The sequence below is a fragment of the Pholcus phalangioides genome, unplaced genomic scaffold, assembly GCF_987345545.1.
Source record: "Pholcus phalangioides strain wild (caught in Gottingen) unplaced genomic scaffold, Ppha-v1.0 ptg000021l_1, whole genome shotgun sequence".
In the NCBI taxonomy this organism is placed as follows: Eukaryota; Metazoa; Arthropoda; class Arachnida; order Araneae; family Pholcidae; genus Pholcus; species Pholcus phalangioides.
Window position 1 is genome coordinate 11,479,610 of NW_028301614.1, and position 20,501 is coordinate 11,500,110.

General features: G+C 37.5%; 1 protein-coding gene across 1 annotated transcript in view; it reads left to right on the top strand.

The window, feature by feature from the left end:
- The first annotated feature begins 7,782 nt into the window (after window positions 1-7,782).
- The window catches only part of LOC149070616 (nucleolar protein 9), a 57,715-nt gene continuing 44,996 nt past the window's right edge, over window positions 7,783-20,501 (top strand). Inside the window, exons 1-3 of the mRNA XM_089248960.1 lie at window positions 7,783-8,276; window positions 14,641-14,870; window positions 19,806-20,067. Of these exons, the coding sequence (XP_089105086.1) occupies window positions 7,901-8,276; window positions 14,641-14,870; window positions 19,806-20,067 (868 nt within the window). The 5' untranslated portion in view covers window positions 7,783-7,900. The remainder of the gene's footprint in view (window positions 8,277-14,640; window positions 14,871-19,805; window positions 20,068-20,501) is intronic.

Here is a 20,501-nt window from a genome sequence, read left to right on the forward strand (position 1 = left end):
GTTTGAACGACGAATCCACGAAAGGATAGGGTAATGTCAAAACCCAACGATGTCAAAACCAGAAGTTATGCTCCACTTGCCCAACCACACCCACAGGTAAAATTATGTATTTTCCACCTCCTTTTTAGATAACAAGAGGATAAGATACAGCATGTGGCCTTCTTATCTATGAGGAGTGTACTGACATATATGCCCCGTTTATAAACACCTATGAATATAGTGAAGAAATTTTAACAAACATGCCACTATTTTATGTATAATTCGTAAAAAAAAGTGAAAGTAAAACATATTTTCTTTTCGAGATTATTCGTTGTCTTTATAGCGAATGTATGTTCTGATTTTCGTTCATAAATATCTCGCTATAAGTGAACATTTTTTGTATCTTTAACATTAGGTTTAAAAACCACTCGCGAATTGTTCGTAATAGCGAGATTCTGGTTGAGATTATTGCTTGTTTTAACGGACTTATATTTATACGATATTTTTTTAAGAAGATGCTTTTAAATAGAGGTCATTTATAAAGGAATGAGGAGTTTCACTTAATTTTTCTACTTCTGAAAGAGAAAAAGGAATAACTCCAGGGATGCGAGTGTTCTGAACGGGGCAAATTTTTCTCCCTCTACCACTGTAAAAGTCAACGGTATTTTTCTTATATTTTCTAATATTTGGCGCCCGAGGCAGTTTTCCCCTTCTGCCGCATGCCCCACTCTAGCTTTGATTCTGCCGGGTCTCGGGAGCATAGGAAGCGTTGCAAATGTTTAATACCAATTGTTGCTTAGCTTGAGCGTTATTGTAGCCCCGTTCACATGTGCATATATTGCGGTAGCATTAGGAGTTCTAGCTCCCGCTCGACGACTTTTTTCCTTCGTAAGGAAAGGAATGGAGAGCAGTCATTGGTGAAAATTTTTGAAGCGGGTTTTAAACCCGCTTTTTCTATTTCAAATGTGAACGGAGCTTGTAAGGTCTTCCAGCGTCAACAGCACCTTTATTCTCTGGGAAGAAAGGGGGAGGGCTCTATGATGAAGAGATCTGGTGCTATGATTTTGAAAAGTATGTAAATCGGTATGTTGGTATTTTCATCCAGATGATAAGTGCCACCCTAAGGATAAATTTACCCGGGGCCCACGATGGTGTTGAGATGGTCCTGGGTAACCTACTCCCAGTGTACAGCGTTAGCTATTGACGGCTTGTAACTGATGTGACAGTAGCACGCACTGTTGTGGTGGCGCGTTCGGATAAGGCCATGAGCGGATATAGGGCTCGCTGTTGGGAGGGGTGATTTTAAAATTCGTTAAAAGTTTGTCTCAATAATGGTGACCATATGTCCTGGATTTTGTCCCGTATTTTTTGTGACAGTTCACTTTTTCGGTTTTTTTTCCTCCATCCCGATTTTTTTTAAAATGTCGTGGTTTTACTCGTTTTTTAGTCACAGTTTTCTTGAACTTTTAATTGCAATATTATGTTATAGAAGTTCCGAAAATCTCATGAATTATCGCATTTCGCTTGGGGGGAGGGGGTGATCACCACGATTTCCCCCATAGATTTGCGCCGGGATAAGGCATAGTTTTATGACGTTGAGGTTAGGTTCCCAATCGGGAAAGCTCTTACAACTTCTTCCTCTTCGTATGACGTCATCTATCTTCCAAAAGTATCCAAAAGTAGAAGTGATTGCATATGGTCTTCGACGTCATTTTTGACGTTTTCAAAATGGATGTAATGACTATTTTTATCACGTCAATTTCGAGACGTGTTCAAAGACGTTATTTTTTATGGCAGGTGGCAACTTGGCGTGTTTGTTGCGATTATCCACCAGGTTCTAAAAAAAAACGAAAAAAAACAAGCTTTTTTTTTTTTTACGTGGGCATTTCCGATTTATTTTTTTCATAGTCCTTTATATATTTTTACACTCCTCTCAAATGAAAAGATGTCTCCTCTCCCTCAAAGTTGGTGGTCAAAGTGAATTGGTGATCACTGTGTACATATATTTTTATATGTACTCGAATTATGTAATAGAGAAAAGAAATATTTAGCATGACTGATATTACATAAGAAAAAAAGATAATTTAAGAATAAACCCTCTATCTCATCAACCTCTTTGAAAAAAAAAAAAAGGAAAACGATAATTTAATGACGATTAGCGTTGGAAACTTTAATTTTCGTCATCAGCTTTGAAAAAAAGATGGCATTGAAAACTTTTTAAGAAACGAAAAAAATAATAATTTAGGAATGACCCCCGTGGAAAAAAACCAACTTTCAGACTTGACGCCATGTCCACAAAGAACCTTAGGGAGTGATGTGACGTCAAAGTTTTCACATATAAAAGTTTAATTTAAGAAAGGTCCCTCTTACGATAATTTAAGAACGACCCCTCTAGAAAAAGTTTTCCAAAGGAATGACCACTTCATGGGATTGCGACGTCACATGTTAGGGCGAATGAAAAAAAAAAATTCAAAAGATAATTTGGGAAAGATCCCTAACGAGTTGGTTGAAAAAAAGTAAGTTAGGAAAAAAACGATAATTTAAGAACAACCCACAGTAGATATTTAAATATTTAGTTTGATAACGCAACCCCTACTATAGCCACTAGAAAAAGGACTACCCTTATCAAGTCGCCTTAACCACTACAATATCCAATCGCCTTATAGGAGGTAGTGCCTTAACCCCTACCAACCCCCTCGGATGACGTCATAGACTCTGAAAAATTTCTTATCATTACAGCTGCAGAAAGGGGGCTGCGGTGGCGTTGAACCCCACAAATGTAAATCCACACTTGCCGGACCAGCGGTGATAGAGTATATACTTATTACTACCACTACATACATGAGAGTCTGTTGCTTAGGTCTCTATCCAAGTTTCCAGATGGTTGGTTCAACAAGGCTGACCATATTTCCTCGAGAGAAATACGGAAAATCTCCAACTATTCCAAAGGAGTCATCACCAGCAAAGAATTGAAAATTATTGCTGAAATCACCGAAAAATTCAATAAGGTATTGCTATGAATTTTTAAATACAAATACAAATACAACGCCACAACAGGCAAATTGCCCAACGAGGTGGCTGACTTAAGAACATCATGGATCCCCGAGCCCCTACCTGCTACTGCTACACCACACATGCACCCCCCCCCCGCGGAACCCCCCAACGAATCTGTACATGCGGGAATGTGCGTGTGCGTGTACGTGTAGTGCAACCTGACGTAAAGTTTGTTTCTGTGTAATGCTTGTTATGTGTAGTGCTGTCATCTGCCCCCAGTTTTACTAACTATGAGTGAAGTGTTATGGTTGAATGATTTACCGTTGTAGGACTGTTGCTCTCTGTGGCGAGACTTTTTAACGGGGAGATCGGCTCGCATTTGCGCCTTGAAGTTGGGAACCACAGAAAACCAACTTCAGCCGACCACCACTGTGGGGTTCGAACCCGGATCCTCGCATCACGAGTCCGGCACTATAACCACTCGACACCACAGTGGCCGAATAATTTCTATACAAAATAAAACGTTTACCACGCAGTATGTCCCATCGAAATAGTGTGTCCCATAAATAGATTGAAACAATTACAAATTGAATGATTTGCATTTATTACGTTCATTTATTTTATTTATGAAAGAGGATTTTTTTGGTGCAGAAAAAAAAATTAAGTTCACATTATTGTCCATAGAGAGCGCTGCTTGTAAGCAAATCCCAGATTTCTGAGCCTGAACCTTTCTTTAATCTCTTCTGCGTCCGAAAAGTTCGTAAAATTTCAGCCAGTGATTCCTGGTTGAAGGAAAACAACTTCACTTATAGTATTTCATTCACCAATGTTAATATCACGATGAAAACCTCATGCGCCAGTCTCACAGGAAAATTCAACTATCGTTATTAATCGTGCACCCTTGAATTTTATAGGACTCTGATTCGCATATTTCCAGCGATTTGCTTTCATGCAAATCGTTGCGCGTTCTATGGACAAAAAGTGGAACTAATTTTTTTTTCTGTGCCGAAAAAAATTCCCCTTCGTGAGAAGAAATTTTTTCCAAACTGCACATTCAAATATAAAAATTCCTTCACTTTTTATGAATTTTTAAATTGCTCACGAGTTTTTGGTACACCCTGTATATATTTTTCGAATGTGTGGGAAATCTGCGAAACTGACGTAATGGCAATGTCATGAGCCCAAGGTTGCCATATTGGTAATTTTCCGCCAAATTGGGCTGGTTTGAAGAACGTTCGGCGGGAAATTTGTGGCTTTGACGTGTTGCGGTTTTTGCCAAAAGCAGTGTTGATAGTGGATTTCTCTCTATTTTGTTTTTTCCCTGCTTTTGAGAGCAAACAAATTTTTCTCGTCCTTGACGTCCCACCTCATGTGGTACTTTTCTTCTATCTTCCAGACAGGTAACAGTCCCAGCCATGGCCCCCACATAGAGGGGGGGGGGCTGACAGGGCTCTAGCCCTGGGGCCCGGGACGGTTATCATCATTTTTTTGCTTTTTCACACTATAAATTAACAGCAGAAGGGGCCCGTTAAAAGTCTGACCGAGGGGCCAGCAAAAGATCCCAGCCTAGGGGCCCCGCTGCAGGATGTGGGGGCCATGGTCCCAGCCTATAACTAAGAGGAGGGAAAAGCTATTTCCATCGCCCCCCACAAGGGCGGGGTTGGCTAATCATGGGGACAGTGATGATTTTCTCATCATTTTTCGTTTTTTCACGCTATAAGCTAACTATAAAAGGGTCCGTGAAAAGTCTGGTCTGGGGACCCGCTAAAGGCTCCAGCCTAGGGGCCCCGCTCTAAAATGTAGGAGCCATGGCTGTTGGGTCTGGTCAGTACCTTCTAGAGATAGAGTCCTCGAAGTTAAATTACTAATATAATCTCGATGGATAGAGTCCTCTTTCTCTAGGATGAGGTGCTGGTCAAGACTGATCATATTATATCAGTAACGTATGTTTGTAGCAGGGGCGTAGCCAGAAATTTCGTTCGGGGGGGGGGACCACTTTCATTTCGGAGGGGAGACCAAAGGGAGAGAACAATAGATTTGGCCATTTTTTTCCCCTTTTTTCGACCATTTTCTCACATTTCGGGGGAGACCCCCCCCCCCGCTCCGCCCTTGGTTTCTAGATTTTTGTGTACTTGTAAGGGTCGATTATCTGAACAATCGGCGCGGTTTTTTCTCAACTGACACCTTTTTTTGGGGAGAGTTTCTTATCTCGTAGCCTATATCAGCAATATCTTTGGGAACATTTCATTTGGGCTTGCATTGGTTGATGGCTGTCTTCCTGGGGAGAACGACGCGAGTAATTCGAAACTTGCGAGCACGGGGCAAGGGGAGCCACCACAACTCTGCCTCTTTTGAGGGAACGGAAGCAAGGTGCTTTGCATCAGTCCGGGGCTGTGAGCGGTTCTATCTATCTATCTATCATTTGGGCTTGGCTCAAAGCTGTATTAAAGAGTCCTTAATACAGCTTTGGCGTGACATAATTGAAAAGCGCGCCGCTATGTTGTTGATAAAAAATTCGGACCACTGTGACTATAGTAGTGAAAAAAAAAATCCTATATTATTCAAAGGTTGCTGTCATCTATGGTTTAGAGATAATACTAGATTGTAGTTTTTCGCTTGGTTTTGGAACAATAAAGAGCAGCACGAGTCCAATTTTATTTTTCTGTTCCTTAGCCAAGTTGTCGAATTATTGGATAGACGGCAGCAGGTGCCATCATGTCCTCCAAATTGCATTAGTACACCGCCAGTCACTGAGCTACACTGGTGAAATAAATTAAGAGAATTTGCATATTTTATCGAATTTCATGAAAAGAACTGAACTGAATGTAAAACCACTGCTTCTAGACGAAAATGCAAATCTTGTACGTCAAATACGTACGCGTACACGTGTGTGTAGGCGGAGCCAGTAGAGAAACAGACTTTATAAGCGTGCGTAAGTTAAGACGCATTTCGTTCGCTAGCACACCTCGGCGAATTTCTTGGTGTTATTTTGCAGCAATCGGTTAATTTCAAATTTTAACAGTAAAAATGAGTAACCACCAACGTTTAGATGATGGAATGAGGTGGCGAATTGTGAGGAGGCTAGAAGCAGGCCAATCTCAAGTCCACATTTGTAGAGAGTTCAATTTAACGCCCAGCGTCGTGTGTAACTTATGGAAACAGTTCCAGGATACCGGATCCATCGAGAGAAAGCCTGGGCAAGGTCGTCCAAGAGCCACGATGGCCAGAGAAGATCGCCATTTGTCGATTATAGCGAGGCGTAACAGGAGTGCTACAGCTTCTCGGCTCTCTCGTGACTTGTTTGCAGCCACAGAACCCCGTGTATCAAGGGTGACTGTTTCCAAAAGACTTCATGAGAGAGGGTTGTTTGCAAGAAGACCAGGAGAATCCGTTTATCATGGTGCAGAGAGCATAAAGATTGGATCAATGGGCGACCGTTCTCTTCACTGATGAGTCCCGGTTCAGCCTAAGCACCGATTCTCGCCGTACGTTCATATGGAGAGAACCAGGGACCCGCTACCTACCCTACAATGTCCGTGAAATCGACCATTACGGCGAAGGAGGTTTAATGGTCTGGGCAGGCATCATGTTGGATGGCCGCACACCTCTCCATGTCTTTGAAAGAGGCACTGTGACTGGTATGAGGTATAGGGATGAGGTCTTGGAACCCTATGTTCGCCTTTTAAGGGGTGCAGTTGGCCCTGAGTTCATTTTAATGGACGATAACGCGAGGCCACATAGAGCTCTTCTGCTCGACGATTTTCTAGAGAGTGAGGATATTTGCCGGATGGATTGGCCAACCAGATCTCCAGACCTTAACCCTATAGAGCATGTCTGGGACGATCTGGGGAGGGCAATTGCAACTCGCAACCCCCCCTCCGGGAACCATCCAGGGAATGAAAACAGCGCTGCTGAACGAGTGGGATCAATTGCCACAGGAAATGATAAATTGCCTTATTTCAAGTATGAAATCACGCTGCGAGACCTGTATATCTGTAAGAGGGGGACCATACCCCCCTATCAACCCATCTATTAACCCATTTTTTTGTTTATTCTGCAACCGCTGTTTCATACCTTCCGACTCCAACGAGTGTTACGCACGATCATGCATGTGTATTACAATTATTCAATGGTTATTTCTTTTGTATTGCATCAATGTATGTACATATCAAATTTCATTAAAATCGGTACAGTAGTTCTAGAGATAATCGACCAGGTCTGCAAATTCTCTTAATTTCTTACACCAGTGTATAAGTAAACTTATAGCTCAATGACATGAATGTCGCTCTCCACTTGTTAATACAAGATATACAGAAGACTGGATGTTGTGCAGATATTTATTATTTGAGATGTTAATTTTTTAAGGAAGGAAAAAACTCATCTCTGCCTCTACCGGGAGTCGAACCCGGTAGAGTATCTTGTATTAAGAAGTGGAGAGCGACATTCATGTCATATATATAGCTATCTGGTGGTTCGTCGTCCATGAGCTATTAGCTGATCGGTTCACCGTCCATTGCACGGTTCCGTTCGGCATATATACGCTCTAGCGAAGGAAAATCTCTATCTCCTCTGTAGCTTAGTGGTCAGAGCACTCGTCCGGCAATCGAGGGACCCGGGTTCGACTCCCGGTAGGGGCAGAGATGAGTTTTTTCCTTCCTTAAAAAATTAACATCTCAAATAATAAATATCTTCACAACATCCAGTCTTCTGTATATCTTGTATTATAGCTCAATGCCGCCAGTATATAAAGTCCAAATATTTTGGGTCTATTTTTTGCATTCGATGTTTTTTTGAAATAAAATCTTATAGAAAGAAAGGTGTCAGCCAATGTAAAGGCGCTATCGATCTTATCCTTCAGCAACGACCGCGTTTGATTATAAAACAAAGTGACTAATTTTTGCTGAATTGTGCTGGTGCTTTAATCAAGATGGATGATTCGCGAGAAAATAGACGCCCAAATCATCGTGGTAAGATAACCTGTCGTCAATCACGGAAGAGATTCGCACGTGGTCGCGAAAATCCTCACAAACAGGCCCAGCGTAAAGGAAAGGATACCAGATATTTCCATTCATCCGCGAAGAATTTCAAAAACTCGAAACCGGGCGACGCATCAGAACAGAAAATCCTCAAATATTTCAAAAAGCTGGACGACGTTAAGGATGAAAAGATGGCGCCCGCCGAGCAAAATGATGAACAGCCGGGTCCTTCAAGGAAGGCAGTCGAAGTGCATAGCGAAGAGCAAGACCAGTACTTCAGACAAGCCATGAAGACTGTTAAGGAAGGCATCCATGGGGAAGCCTTGGGTATAATCTTCTTTTGTGACTAGTTACATTAATTGCTAGTTAGGGCTAGGATTTTTATGCTTTAAAAACATCTAACAAATGCTCTATAAAAGAAATTACGCCCTGGGAACAGCTTTGGTACTTTTGATTTAATCGAAACTATTTTGGGTACAGGTGCAGTATAATCCAGATCGCCAAGCAACTGCCCATCGAGAATAGCGCATTAGCAACGGCGCTTTCCCGTTTGGCGTCTTTAGCGCTATTTTGGCCTCCTAGAAATTTCACTAAAAGCACCACAGCAGTGCTCTCAATAACGTCGTCATCGCAGTGTTTTTGTTGCGTAAACATTGGCTGTTCGACAGTGTCGTCTTAAGGCATTGTCACATTAGATTCACAAAAATAAGATCTGGTTGAAATTTTCCTGAATTTACGTGGTAGGGCTCAGAAAAATCATTTGGCCCAGGAAAGTCTGTGATGCTCTTAAGACTGCCCGACTGCTTGAGCACTTACGGCACATTATTTTAATACAAAAAATATATTTTTTATTCCGCAGAAGGGATCGAAACTCCAGCCTTTTTTTAATAATCAGTTCTATGCATCAAGCTGAAGCCGAACACTGCTGCTATAAAACTAACCCCAAATACGCATAGTCACAGTTAATAATCATTGCATTATTGTGAAACTAAACATAAATATTATTTTTTATTAGATGGCAATATAATGACGTGAATAAATATCAATGGTGTAGCATTTATTTAATGCTAATTGTTCTATTTTACATTCTCGATTTTCAAAAATTAATTATAAATAAAGGAAAATATCCAAAGAAAATGAGGCCACTATGTAGCACTTACACATGACTAACAGAACACAATTTCACAAACACTGATTGTGACCACAGAGAGCAACAGTCCTACAACGGTAAATCATTCAACCATAACACTTCACTCATAGTTTGTAAAACTGGGGGCAGATGACAGCACTACACATAACAAGCATTACACAGAAACAAACTTTACGTCAGGTTGCACTACACGTACACGCACATTCCCGCAGGTACCGATTCGTTGGGGGGGGGGGTGCATGTGTGGTGTAGCAGTAGTAGGTAGGGGCTCGGGGATCCATGATGTTCTTAAGCAGCCACCTCGTTGGGCAATTTGCCTGTTGTGGCGTTGTAATTGTATTATTGTATTTGAAATAAGACTTCAAGACCTAAAATTTTTGTTAAATTTAAATTGCTCTTATGAGGCTAGAAGCTAATATTTCACAGAATAAATTCAAGCTATATTTACAATTCTATCACATGGAGGAAAAGCAATAAGAAAAACACTGGTAAAAGGCTTATCAAAAACTGTCTTTAACACATTGTTTTTTATTTTTGTGTCTCCTCCTCCTCCCCCCCCCCCCAAGTTATGCATCAGTTGGAAGAATATTTTCAAATTTTGTTATCTTAGAAATCATCTTGGCACAGATGAGGCAGCTAAATTAGCTATGTGTTATCAAATGTTAAAAGGCGCAGCTGTGCTTGATTATTAGTGTTCGATTATTATGTAAGTTTAATTTCATTCTGTAGTCATATCTATTGCTTTTTTCTAATTTTCATGTGTGACAAATTTCTATCCCATTCTTATATCTTTCATGTTCCCATAAATCTAATATTTAACCTCAAGGCAGTTCAGTATTCAATTGTGATAAACTGATATCAGTCATATAACCCTTTTCACATACTGTTCTGAATTTCAAAATCTTATTATATACAGTAAAACCTTGTTAAGTCATCAGTCCGGTTAAGTCGTCATTTTTCCCTCGTCATTAAACCCTCGTTTGCTCGTTGCTAATTTCGGTTAACTCATCACTATGAAAACGTTTGAGAAAGAGGGACAGACTATTCTTATGGCTCCCATTAAAAAAAGAGCTTGTTAACAGCATTGTCATATGCTTAAAAGTCACCATAAAATCCTATATACCCAAACGGAACAGTTTAAATAACGAAAGTTACGCTGGGGAAGTTCATTCGCCGACAAAGGTTTTTGGAACGTTGGGGACTGTTCAAGCTAGATCTCATTTCAGCCTGGGCTCCGTTGGAGAAACTGGACAAACCGCGAGACACCCAAGCTCTGTCGCAAGAAGCAACGTAAGCACTTCACCCTCCCTGGGGGAGCCGCGGAGCCCCAAGACAAAACCAAAATTTATTAATACGTCAAAGATTACATATCGTGCAAGGAAATCAAAAATTATGTAAATCGAAGAATCAAATTAATCAAGTTAAAGTCAAAGTGCAACGGGCACGGATAATAAATAATCATAGAAAGCATGGACTTTACTAATTTAGGGCTTGAAATTTAAACAAAATATTTTTGTCGAAAAAAATTAGACATTCTTTCCCAAGTTGAGATCTGTTTACTTTTCCCTGCCCAGGGCCCCTCCACCAAGTCAAAAGTATTTGAGTCGTTTGTAGTTGCATCATGAACTACTGATGAAGAATTCAAACACTAAAATTAAATTAGATGTATATGTAAAATTAATGTGTAATAGAGAGTTCTGTTATGAAGAAAAGCTACTTATTCAAACAGTTGCTCCATTAGTCTATAAATTAAAAATTACTAGTATAAATCAAAGTGTACAGTACATTTCACCACAATAATTTAAGTAATAAGAGATAAAAAAGATTAAAAAATTGCTATTATTTTTTCTTTCGCAATCTATAAATTTTATTAATATTGTTAATTTTGATTCATACTTTAATAAATGTCATATTACTTTAAATTTATATCATTTTCATAATATTGCACTTTAAAACTGACGGAACTCCGCTTAAGCCGTCACAATTTTTCGATAACTTGAGGTGACGACTTATTGAGGTTTTACTGTATTTAATGTAATTTTAATAATTTAATTTATGTAATATAAAGTTTATTATTTGATTATAGTAGTTACCTCTTCATCAAATTGCAAAGTTTTTCACTTATAGTTATACAGCCCCCCCCCCCCCCCCCGTATTCGCAGGGGTCACGTTCCTTGGGTGACTGCGAATACGGAAATCTGCGAGTAACCAAAACCATAGGGTTTTTTGTTTATCTCGTTTATTGAACATCATGAGAAGAGCAGGGTGATGCAGAGGTAGAAAGGAAAAGAAGGGTGCACAGCGGTTGTTGGCGATGCTTTCTGAAAGGATATTCTGATTTCTGTTTGATGTTTCTTCTTCATATCATCAAGTATGTTGAAATATGTTGACAAGGCATCGGTGAACTTGTCTTCTACTTAATAGCTGCCACGACTCTAGTTATGACAGTAATGGCATTAGTGATGGTGTAATTCTTCCATACCTTCAAGACATTTTATTGATTTGCATCGTCTGTTACGTGTACAATCATCTCCATTGAGTGGCATGTATAGTGAGCCTTGAATGTTCGCTTTACCCCCTAATCAAGGGGCTGAATGATAGATATTGATTGGGAGGCATATAAAGGAGTTCCACACCATCAGCTTCGAACACATCGACATCTTGTTGTCCAGGAGCATTATCCAGTATCAAAAAAAGGTACCTCCTGACTTCCGGGATGAAACACCGTTTAAACCAATCCAGGAAAAGCGCTTTCATAGTCCACGCCCTTTTATTATTCATCCAAGATACTGGAAGCTTTGACATCCTTTCTCTTCAATGCTTGTGGATTCAAATATTACGGTGGGCTTTACCATGTACCCCATACGCATTTGCACAAAACAACATAGTAAGTCTATCTTGAAGTCATAGTAAGTCTATCTTTAAACCAGGCGCTCGCTTTTCTTCTTGATTGATAAATGTTCTTGTGGCATTTTCTTCCAAAATAGTACAGTTTCGTCAACGTTACACACCTGCTGAGGTGCATAACTCTTCTCTTCAATAATTTTCTGCAAAGTCTTTGGAAATTTTCTAGCTGCCTCCTGATCGGCAGAGGTTTGTTCGCCAGCGATTTTTACATTGCGTAATCTGAATCGTTTCTTAAACCTATGAAACCAACCTTTACTTGCATAAAATTCTGATGAAATAGATGTTTTACCAGCCCTTCCCTTTATAGAAGCGTAAAATGTTATCGCCTTTTCCGTTATAATATTACAATCAATTGGAATATCTTTTTTGTAGCAGTCTTGTACTCATAAAAAACAGCATTTTCTGTATGAGAAACACATGGATCCAGTAGGCGATGCAAAGTTTTCGCTGCCTTAGGTGCAGCTACAGCAACGGCTGAATGAATTTCAGATTCCTTTTTCTTGATATATCTCACTGTAGATTCGTTGATTTCGTAATGGGGGGACCACAGAAGCAGCAATTTGACTTACTTTTACATTCGCCAAACATAGTCAATATATCCAATTTTTCTTGTAAACCTTTCACTTTTTTTTTGTCTTTCCGAAGCATTATCAGTAGCACTTGAAAAATGAGCCATCCTAAACACACACAACTCAAATTTTGTAAACAAAACACGTGAGTGACGATTGCTGAGTGTTTCCAAAAACAAAATTCCAATGAAGGAAAAAAACAGCGAATACGGGGGGCCAACTGTAAATAGAAGGTTTTGGGCAGTATGGTAAATACGATGGTTTTTACTGTACTGTCCAAAACCTTGCCAACCCTGAGCGAAAGTGATAAAGTCATATGATCCGATGTATTCTATGCAGACGAAGCCGAAATCTTTTTCCAACTGTTGCCTAACACAACTTTGACATTTAAAAAGAATAAATGCGTTGGTGGCAAAAACTCCAAGCAATGCTTGACTGCTTTGTTTTGCTGCAATATGAACGGAACTGTTTTAGGAACAATTCTAGTGATTGGCAAATCTGCAAATCCATGGTACCTGAAGAATGTGAAATCACTGCCTTGTGATTACAAATCAAAGTCAAAGGGTGTGGATGACCACAGGAACTTTTAATGAGTGGCTAGTTAAGTTTGGTGGGGAAATGAAACGGAAAAAATAGAAATATCCTGCTCCTTATTGACAGCTGCATGGCACACAATGAACCTCCTTTTTTCCTCCGACGATGACGTCTTCACTTTGGAACTAGTTAACGGACAATGGTATCATTCGTATGATACAAGAAAACAAAGAACAATCCATTGCAGACAGCAGTGATGAAGAAGAGCTTTCACAAGAATGTGTTTCGGTAACTACAGCATCTGAAGCCTTAGCTAGTTTGAAACTCTAAAACAATATTTATCAGCTCAAGAGAACCTTCCGATTCATTTGTTTGAGCTCACGTATACTTTAGAGGAATTTGTTGTTTCCTTGGCTTCCACAATACTTGTGCAAAAGAAAATTACGAATTGCCTCTAACGTGTTAAGTAAAACATATTGAAAAACTTCGATGCCTAATTGATTTAAGTTGGTTTGAGTTATTTTTAAAATTCAACTTCTCATTCTTTTTATTATCTAGAACACATATAAGTAATTTTTTTCTTAGAATCAAATTCCACTGTAAAAAAAATTTCACGCATGCTGAAAACGGAAATTCCATTATAGCGAAGTGATTTCATCAGTCTCTTGGAGTTCATTATAACAGGATTCGACTGTATATATATTTTTTTAATTTTTAAGGCATTCATTACCACATAAAAATAAGGTGAAGTTTATTGTAACTTCAAGAATATTCTCAAGAATTTTTCAAAAAATTATTACCGAGAATTTTACATCAATAAAAATAATTGGGAAATATCCTCATTGAGAATATTAAGAATATTCTCAATGAGGATATTTCCCAATTATTTTTAAGTAATTTATTATTATATTAATATTAAATATTAATTAATATTAAATATTCTAAATTTATTTTAAGTAATAGTTATCTTCCAGAGAATATTCTCCAGTATTATCCTTGATGAGAATAATCTCAAGTTATTTGTAAAAAATATTTACTATAATATGCATTACTATATATTGAGAAACTTCTCTAGAAAACAAGGCCTATCAGGCCCTATAAATGATGAGAATATTCTCATTGAGAGTTTTTAGAATATTCTCAAGTTATTCATAATAGTAGTCCTTCTAGAACTTGAGAATGTTCTCCTAAAAATTATTCTCGAAGTTTACATCTCTAGTTTCAATACATACACATAAAATGTTCCGATTGGTCAAATGGTTCCCAATATATTCAGGAGTTTCTTACCCAATTTTCCGTCACACGAAATCTTAACAAATTTTTATTGCATAAAACCTTGCACTCAGCAGTGTGTGATTTAGATTATAGAATAGATTTATCTAATTACAAAGTATAACGAAGTGCCAAATGATAGTTGATTATTTGGTTATCAATTGTAGCAACTGATATTGTTTTAATGTACATATTTTCGTTGCTATGGAATCTATATCTTTGGCTATTATTTTGCTAATACCCCGAATTCCTTTTTCAGAAATATTCATATCAAATGTTCTCAACCAGACAGAAGGGAAAGAACTGCAGTTAGCATGCCAAGGGCCCAGTAGCTATTGTATTCAGTTTCTTTTGGATTCGTGCGATGATCTTTCTGTGATTGTTCGATTTATGAAAGCTTTCGAAACTGACAGAGCCCAATGCTGTGGTAACAAATATGCCAGCCACATAACTGAAACCCTCATATATCATGGTGTTAAAAATCTCCAGGTAAAACTAAATGGTTGTGTTTGTTCAATTTTTAATTGAATTTTTTGGTTTGTTTTTTATTTTTATTTTAATGGTCCCGTTTCTGCTATACAGTCCTCTGCTGTACCTCACTTTATAAATTTTTAGGCTAATGAAGATTTTTGTTCAATGAAAGCTTAAATGAATGTGAGGCGTGCTAGTTTTTCTAGAGATGTGAGGCGAGAATATTCTCCGAAAAATATTCTTGAGGAATGTGAATATTATTCTCCTGAATGATAGAAATTAAAAAATAATCGAGAATATTCTTGTTTCTTTTAAATAATGGAAATAAATAACCAATTAATTTTACATTATGAAGTATAATTCAGTTTCCATAGTCTGAAACATTTAAAACAAAATCATCTTTTACATAATCACCTCATAATGACAACTTATAGTTGAGAATATTCTCTCAGTCATAGTTAGTAGTTTCAAAAGTTTTTGCAGACAACTGGTTCATCTGTAAAAAATAGTGCTCATTTCTAGCAACTTTGAATGATTATATTAATTGGAATTTTTCTCATAAATTATAAATTTACTGATCATATTTTATTGTGTGCCAGGGTTAAAGCTACAGTCGTATTTTTCGCAAAATGCGAAATAAAATCTTAGAATGCAAAACAAGCAATAGCCACTTTTGCAAAAATGCGTACAGGAGGTAGGAAATGAGTAGACATCCAACTATTAGTCATTAGCATTGTAGCTTTTCCTCCCATTTTTGTTTTTTTGCTAAAGGAATTTTGTATCTAGCTTAAACCCTGTTGTGTGGTGTATATTCCTTTCTGTGAAAAAGGTTACATCAGTGTCAATTTCTAGAATAAGTAAAACATAAAACTGAAAATAGAATCCTACTGTAATAATGTAGAAGTGAGCATGAATTACACACTAACCGAAGGATGTACCTAGACAAGAAATGTATTCAGCTACTGAAAGGGACAAAGAACATGTAGAGTGGGAAAAAAAGTCGTAAATTTGACGATTCATTAATATTTGAGAGTAAATGTAAATGATGGTTAACATTTTCTTGATTAGATGTAAAATTGTAATAAGTGCTGAAAAAAAAAATATTCTGTAAGTAGTAAGTACAGTGATGCCTCCGCTTAAAAATGTTTCATCTTATGAAGATTTTTTGGCTATTTTTCGACCTTGACTAATGAATACAGATTCAGCTAACGAACATTTCAGTGTTATGAATGTTCACTAACATATATAACTATATTATGTTCACTAACATATATAACTATATTATGTTCACTAACATATATAACTATATTATGTTCACTAACATATATAACTATATTATGTTCACTAACATATATAACTATATTATGTTCACTAACATATATAACTATATTATGTTCACTAACATATATAACTATATTATGTTCACTAAAATAGCTGCGCTTTGAGCTAAATTTTAGACATCAATTTCAATCATCAGAATTACTCTCACTAGAGCCCAATCAACTCATTTTCACCTCTGAATCTTTTTCAGGTGTACCTACACTTCTTTTTCTGAAATTCTTTAAACCATTTTATATAAAATAAAAGATTCAGCCAAAATAGAAAATGTATTGGGGGGAAAAAAAAAGGGAGCCCTTGTTTTCAAAGCATTGCTTTCTTTCAGTGCAAGACTCCTAGCATGAAACTGAACATTCTAGGTGTTTATCTTTTCCATCTGCATGTATCAGACACAGAAATAAGCTAGCCAAATCAAAAATAGATGGTGACGAACTTGACTAAGTTGTGCCAATCCCAACTTTAGTAGACTAAAGCTGGTGGTGTTTGTGTGTGTGTGTGCGTGTACATTTAGTGTAAAATAAAAAAGATATGCAGTACCTTCATCTTTCTGTAAATTCTCATCCAATTTTGAAGCTATTCATTTTAGCTTTCCGTCAGTTTTTGCTTTTTTATATACCACTCCTTGGTGTTTTAAAAAACTATCTTTAAATCAAAAGCTGCAACAAATCAAACGATTTTCCATAGAAATATATGGAAAAAGTGATTCCCGAACAAATCATGTTTGTTAGCCGAGGTAGGGTATCACTGTAATATTAAAATACAATATGTCATTGTTAAATTTGATTGTCAGTATCATGGGAATAAAAATTTCTCATTTGCCAGTTTTTTAATATGTATTTAAATAGTAAATTGCATAATTAAAATTCAATATCAATCATTTAAAAATTTCAATAGTTTTATTTTCAATTAAAAAATTACAATTTTATTTTATAACTTTGATGAATTTTAAGAAAATTTATATTCGTTATTCGAATAAATCACTGTTTATCAGAATAAAAACTGAAATTTGCTTATAGCGAGAAGTCAGTTATTATACACTTTTACTGTATTCACTATGATTGTAAAAGTATATGTTTGCATTTTATAAACATATCTTTATTATTCAAACCACTAGCATTAGGGAAGCATTGAACTCTTACTATGACCTGAGAAACTTGCAACGTTTAACTTACATACGACCCAGGTTCTGATCCGCTAACAGAATTAGTTTCAATCATAGTTTCCGAACCTTTCCTGTCCCATCGCCCCCTTCTTCAGAAATTTTTTTTCTCCCAACGCAATCTAACCCATAGGGTCTTATGTTATATCCGTAGCTTCTACCGCCCCCAAGGGGCATTAACGCCCACGTTGGTAACGCACGAGCTGGTAAAGGTCCCGATCAGGCGATGTATAAGAAGCCAGTAGACCTGGCAACAGAAGCTGGGATGATCAGCAGCAAGTAGATCAGCTCCGCTATGATGGTCGAGTGGTCATAGTGACGGACTCGCACCGCGAGGACCCAGATTTGAACCCCACCGTCGACAAAATGGTGGTCGGCTGAAGTTGGTTTTCTGTGGTTCCCAGCTTCGAAGCACTAATGCGAGTCGATCTCCTCATTAAAAAGTCTCGGCACAGAGAGCAACAGGCCCACAACAATACAATTATTCAATCATTACAGTTCACTCATATTTAGAAAACTTGATGGCAGATGGAAGCACTACACACAACAAGCATTACACAGAAACAAACTTCATGTCTGGTTCACAATTCATACACACGCATTCCAACATGCACTAATTTGTTAGAAATTCCGCAGAGAATATAAACGAGGTGCATGTCTGGTTCAGTAGTAGCAAGTAGATCAGCGGGTGACGAACCATAGCATGAATAGTGCGAGAAAACGTGATGATCCGGAACCAGCCGGCAATGTGTACCTAGCACAAGTAAAGATAAGATTGGTTGGATATTATAGGATTCCCAGCAACCTGGAAAGTCAGGGAATCAGAAAATGGTCAGGGAAAATCTGAAGGGGGAAAATCAATAGAGGATGAATTCCTATTCTAGTGATTGGTCTTAATTTTTTCCTCATAGGATTATCTCTTTCAGATCCTCTGGGAGAGAATAAGAAAGCCTTATCAACAATCTTCATCTACATTTTCCTATGTTGGTCCTGCTTGATGAAGGGGGTCCCTCTTGTCCATTGTTGAAAACAAAGGCAATACCAGCTATAATTTATTTTCTCTCTCTTCTGAAAAATGGTTTACCCCCGCATGGGGATTCTACCTGTAGCTTGTATGGAAGGCAGCTGGATGGGATGAAACAACTTGTGAATGGTATATATTTTTTGTTTATAGAATTCACCTCCTTGCTACACACAGTTCACAGACATTACAAGATACCACAAATGAGTAATATTGAAAAAGAATTGTTCTCTCTGAATTTGTTTAGTAGGAGGTTGAAAATGTGTAATGTTTGGAAAGAGCTATAGACATTTTTGTCGATGTGAAGTTTATAGGACAAGTCTCTTTCAGGTAAGCCTGCTACCTTTGTTGGCCTAGCAGTAAAAAGATCCTGCATTGAGTGTGAGATGAGTTTTTTAAGACTGTTCCTTCCCCCCCCCCCTCCCAGTGTAAGTCATTTCTAAAAAGATTTCAAAGCTCCAAACATTTTGCTCCATTTTTCTTTGAAGCTCTTTTCAAGATCTTGTGTGAAACTTTATTGCAAGATTGGAACCTGATAAGTTGGAGGCTGCAGCTTCCACAAAAAATAGTCTGGATTGGAAAGCTGCCCTGATTTTAATTTTCTTGAATAATCAGTCAACATTGTATTCTTTTTAAATCTCACACACTCAAAATGCTCTTTCGCATCCCCGTTTAAGAACCACTTATTTTAAGTTTTGGGACTCTGATGCTACCAATAGCATTAGATTGTGTTCTGCATTTTTAAGAGATGCAGAGGCATAAACAATGTTTACAAAGCTCTGCAAAGAGCTAGAAATAAAAGTGCTTCATTTATTGAAAACTATGACACTGGCATTGAGCAGTAAAACCATCCAGTTCACCTGAGCGAATGAATGTGACCTGATCACAGGGTTTTTATACCTGAAAAAGCAAGTGTGGCACAATTCTACTCTAGGGGGCTGACCATGAAAAAGCGCATTAAAATGTGACCAATGGAAAAACGGTATAACTAATTTGCATAAGTAAACAATGGCATTGAATTTTATAGACATTTTACAAAACTAAATTGGCAACACTAATCAAAATGGTCAAGATTACACAATTATCCGTATATTTATAGTGAGATTATAACTGCTTGCAACCATGCGTAAAACATAAGACAATTGTTGCAAACTGTCCTGTAAAACTCTCAACTTGTTTTATGAAACAAAACGTGATTCAATTTTCAACCCTGCTGATGAGCAATGCTCACTTAAAAACAGAAGTAAAGTAAATAAAGTTACATAGAATTACATCTCCAATGATTTAGCAATAGCTTTTTTGCAATTTCCAATTTGACTGTCATATAGTTTATAAGATGTGATACTTCATAATTCATGTTGCACGATTTTGTGTTTGCCCTCTGTAAGGTGTGCTTTAAAGATTATAATTTGTCACATGTTTAAATTATTTTTAGAACTGGTCTAATGACATGAATACCAAGGAGAATGATAAGAAATCTATGACGAAAGCGTTGAATGTATCTGCAGTAATATCATGGTTATATGAACTTTCCGAGTTCTGCTTGGAGAATCTCACTGTTTTCTTGGAGGACAATTATGCCTGTTATGTTTTGAGGTGTTTGATACAAGCTTTAGGTGGTCGCTATTTAAATGATGATGCAGTAAAGAGTAAAAATGCTAAGAGATGGAAAAAGGGGCTGAAGGAGAGATATTTAGGTAATTCATTTTGATTGTACTTCATTTTTTCCCCATAATTTTGTAAACATCTACCCCCCCCCCCCTTTTTTAGCAACAGTTTCTAATTTTCTTTGATTTGTGTTTTAAGATTACAAAGATTTAGTTTAAATTGCTGACATTGATAACATCCCAAGTGAAGTCATTGAATGTCTTACTGATGGCTCCAAGACTGGTGCTGGAGCAATCTTCCGCAGTTGAGTTGGTTATGACTGCCATAAGATACTGAATATTGCAAAAGAAATTATTTCACAGAATAAGAAACAGATTTGACAGGTTATACAAATCGTCACTGGTCATACTAACCTAGCGAAACATGTATACAAATATCAAATATAATTAAACTATAGCAACCCAAAATAAGAGCATATATCACAAAAAAAAACTAATATATACACTGCCTATAAAAGAAGATT